General features: G+C 35.3%; 1 protein-coding gene across 1 annotated transcript in view; it reads right to left on the bottom strand.

The window, feature by feature from the left end:
- Positions 1-796: 796 nt before the first annotated feature.
- ANKRD55 (ankyrin repeat domain 55) overlaps positions 797-4,621 on the bottom strand; it is a 90,808-nt gene continuing 86,983 nt past the window's right edge. Inside the window, exons 11-12 of the mRNA XM_011371049.1 lie at positions 3,335-3,427; positions 797-1,376 (exon numbers count right to left, since the gene is read on the bottom strand). Coding sequence (XP_011369351.1) covers positions 1,255-1,376; positions 3,335-3,427 — 215 coding nt within the window. The 3' untranslated portion in view covers positions 797-1,254. The remainder of the gene's footprint in view (positions 1,377-3,334; positions 3,428-4,621) is intronic.

The raw sequence follows: 4,621 nt of genomic DNA, 5'->3' as shown, positions 1-4,621 counted from the left end.
ATAATCCCTGATTCAGACAACTATCATTGTCCAAAGGAGATTGTACACTAGTACCTCTTTTATTATCACTTCCTACATCTCTCTGCCTTGCTAACTTTCTACCTCCCTACTTCCTTCTCTTCCTTCTTTTCTGAAAAAATATTAAATGATTGACTGCCTACTATATGCTAAGCACTGTACAAATTTCTAGAAGTATAAAGCCAAAGACTGTGATTTGGCCTTAGAGGAGCTTCTACTGAGTAAATGGCACAGTGTAACCTCTTTGCACAAACAATATTAATATAAAATGGTAAATATTATATTTGAGATATTTACAGAATGACATTCAGGCTAAAAAATAACATGGAGTGACTATGCTCTTTTATGGCTGAGCCTTGAATGTGAAATCAATCGAAACAGCACATGAACATCTTTGTAAGGAGATCTGCAGTTAGTAGTAGTCTTTCAAACTTTGCTAAGTCATAAGTCTGGGAATGTCTTGAGTGGGCAGAGACCATTATTTTGAAACAGAAAAAAGAATGATTAAATACATAGGAATTTGAGGAATGTGTGAGAAATGCCTTTTCCATTCTGTTGGGCCAGGATGTAGACCTTTCCAAGTTACATGATCTTCTCACTATTGGAACAATCAATCATATCTGAAAATGACAATGTGTGGAAATAATCAGATAACAAGGAAGATACAGAAACACTGTCCAGCAATTTGGGCTATAGCCAGGAACTAATAATGTTAGAAAATACTATGTAGAAGACTGTACATTTAAAAGCCATACACTGTGACTAAAAAATTTACTACTTTAATTTTAATTAAGTTTCATCAGTCCAAGGTAAGTAAAATTATAATAAATGTGAAGAATAGTTTGGAATGTGTTTTTTGTTTTTATTTACCAAAGCATACTTTTTTTTAAAAAACAAAATCATTCAGAAAAAATAATCATCTCACATGCTACAAAGCAAACCAAACATAGCTAAGTTTCCCTGTTGATAACAAATTTTGACTTTTTTTTTGGCATGTAGAGGTCACAGAAACTCACAGAATTACAACATATGCACAATCAAAGATTCTAAGTGCTTATTTGGGAAATGTCTTTATTTGGAATATAGAATTTTGAGTTATAAAACTGTGAATGGCTTATAGAATGAAATTTACTAAATTAGTCTCTGTTCTTACAAACTAGAGTAATTTCGTCCTTTGACAGCTGATTATATATATATAAATATATATAATCTATATTTTTAGTCAATGACCCACAGTTAATTTTTATCATTGGTAGGATTAGCAGAGTTTTCACTCTCTTCAGCAGGTATGTTGTGTCCCCGTTGGCTTGGAATAGCAGGAAGCACTCGGTTTGTTCGTAGAGGTTCTCCAGATAGAACTGGGTGAAAGAATGAGAGACTTTTAAGATTTGCTTTTCTCAGTCTCATGAGGAATGGTGGTAGGAAAATTGTGTTATTTCTTTAGGAGTGAAGGCATTTCTAAGAAGCTTGTCTTGGTGAGAGCTAGACTGCAGGCGAAAGCTGTGTGTGTGTGTATATATATATATATTCATATCCACATTCATATATATGTATTCAGACTTACCATATGTAGTCAGGGATGTCAAATATGCACAAATACCAGTCAGGGCCAAGTTTGATCAAAGCATGATCAAGCTGTGCGTGCCTGGCAGAGCTTTCTGTTCCTTGGGTGGAGTAGCTGTTCAGATGGCCAAGTCAGCACAAAGCTCTAAACAAACCCCAAGACATTTGTTGCTGTGCTTTTATGCAAACCTCAAAAGGTTCTCGCTTTTCTTTTAGGAAGAGCACTGTGTACCTTTCCATTTCTTTTTCATAGAGCTAAAGTTGATCGAAGATGTTTATTTTCCCTTTTCTTCTTAAATTTAATTGTAAAAAGCAAAGCTCCTGGGCTCTACCAAAGAAAATTTCTTCTGTTAGGCTTCTTCAAGTCCCACCAGGATTTAAGGCTGAACAACTCTTTTCTTAATTAGATGTCTTTGTTTAGACATCTTAGACAAGGTTTCTGCTAAAAGACAAGATCAGGCTTGAATTTCATTCAATGATTGAATTCATACCATCCCAAACTCTCATTTTACATAAATCAGTAAGGACAGAGGAACTGATATGCTAAGGAAGAGACCATCGTTTCTGCTACCAACTCTTTGTATAACTAGGACATAGCTCTCCACCTCTTCCTTTCCTTAACTGCAAAAAGATAGGATTGTATTAAGACCCCCCTACACCTCTCTCATTGTTTTTATCAGAAAAGACATATTGGGCATTTACTCTGTGCAAACAGTTGTCAGGTGTTTTACATACCTTAACTCATTTAATCCTATAATAGAATCAGGTTGGCAAGGCTGCTATAGGTTAAGTGAGGAAATTGAAGTACAGAAAAGTTAAGGAAAACAGTGAGGGCAACTCCTAAATCATTTAACCTCTGCAATTAGGAAGATGCGGAGAGTATGTATGTGTGTGTGAGTGTACGTGCATGTATGCCTGTGCATGTTATAGCCAGGCGGATGGTCTAGGATAGGAAGAAAAGGAAGTGCATTAGAATCCAGGAAGTATGGCTTGTTTCGTGAGGCAGTGGGCTCAATAACCTGTAGTTTTGTTCCTGGCTCTGTTATTTACTAAGCAATGTTGAGCAGGTCATGTAACTTCTCTGAAGTCAGTTTTCTTATCTGCACAATGGGAATAGTAATGGAACCTGCCTCAGAGTACAGAAATGAGGATATACAAACTCAGAATTTCTGGGTGTGGGGCCTGGAATCTACTTCACAACAAGCTCCCCAGGTAATACTTTGAAACACTCAAAACTTAAGATCACTGGCTGGATAGGATATGTTTTACATTGTGAGAAATTTTTCTATAAAATATTAACAAAGAAATCAATAATGCCAAAAATAATACTGTTGAACAGCATCTACTTGATTATTTCATTCTGCTTAGGAATGCATAGCCCGTGAATTAAAAGGTGACAGACATTTCTATGTGTCTATCATAGTAAGGAAACCAATGTAGAGAGACCAGTCTTAAGAGAATTTTTAAAGTACCTTCTTAAACACATCAAATAATACATAGCAAAATAAGCTCTGTTATAGTTTTTATAGTCTAAACATAAAAATTCCTTAAGGGAAGGGGTGTTGTTATTTTAAACAAGCATTAACAAGTTGAATGTATCTTTAAAGACTGTCTCTATTCCATTTTCCTATAACTTAGAAGTTTTGGTACCTAATTTTCACTTGGAAAATGAAAGTAAACTGAAATAACATTTAGTTGTGTCTGGACATGTTAACACTTGCAAAGGAAGCTGAGGAAGATTCATAATACTTACATTTTTGGTCTGGTAGGGGAGCTAGGTTGTTCCTGGTAAAAGGAAGATCCCTGATTTTGGGTCTATTTGGGGAGAGATGCTGAAAATTTTGTCCTGTGGAAAAACATACTTGCATCAATCATTTAAGACTCAGCCAAGTACAGATTATAAAATCTAACGGATAAGAAAATCATAAAAGTTGTTAGAGATTGCTAAATTTAAGATACTAACAACAACAAAATAATAATAGTTATACTTTATTGAATTTCTATTATATGCCAGTCACTGTTTAAATGAAAGGAAAAAGTATCAAAAATCATTTCTCGAATGGACTAGTTTAAAATTTTATAAACAAGCACAATTGGCCACCTACTCTATAAAACTTGAAAGTTTGAAAAATAAAATAGGATATAACATCACATATTCATCCAGTCTGTAATAAATGAGTGGGTGATGAGTACAATATATTCTTCTAGAGCAGTGTTTCTCAATCCTGGCTGTGCATAGGAATTATCTGAGGAGTTAAAAAAAATATACTGCTGCCTTAGCCAAACCCCAGATCAATTAAATGAGAATCTCTGGGGCAGGGATACGCATTTGATGTTTATCAGCTCTCAAGTGATTCCAATGTGCAGCTAGGTCTGAGAATCACTGACCTAGAAGGTGGAAACTAGGTGAAAGTCCTTAGGAGATCATTATTATTTAATTTAGACTATAAGCAGTGCTGTGCCGGAGCCATGCGTAACAGTTCTTGGGAGCCAACGATTAAATTTTCGGGAATTTTGTGAGCTGGTTGACATCTCACTGGTAGCTTGACATTGGCCATGGTGAAAGTATTTATTCCATAGAAACCAGCAAACACTGATTTTTTTTTTTTCTCCAGGAGGGCCAGTTGTTAACATGTATCAACACACTACTAATTACAAGAGATAGATGTTCCAAACATCTGAAAATAGAAAGGAATACACAAGTTATTTAAGTCCATTAAAAAGGTTGACCAAGTGGTGTAATGAATAGGAATTGGGGCTCTGAGATCAGACAGAATCAGGCTCAATTCCCAGCTTGTCCAATTTAAACCTCAGTTTCCTCATATAAAATGGTGAAAATAGTATCTGTCTTTTTTAGTTGACGTAAAGATTAAATAGGGTAACGAATGTAAAGTATTTAGCTTACAGGGTTAACACTCAATCAGCATTAGCAATTACTACAATTTTAGTCTATGAAGTGTTTAACATGATCTCCTGGACAGCGGGAGTGTTTAACATGATCATTTGATCTTTTTTCCTACTAGGAACCAGAGTCACATCA

The sequence above is a fragment of the Pteropus vampyrus genome, unplaced genomic scaffold, assembly GCF_000151845.1.
Source record: "Pteropus vampyrus isolate Shadow unplaced genomic scaffold, Pvam_2.0 Scaffold181, whole genome shotgun sequence".
Lineage (NCBI taxonomy): Eukaryota > Metazoa > Chordata > Mammalia > Chiroptera > Pteropodidae > Pteropus > Pteropus vampyrus.
This window is presented reverse-complemented; position numbering and strand designations above follow the sequence as displayed.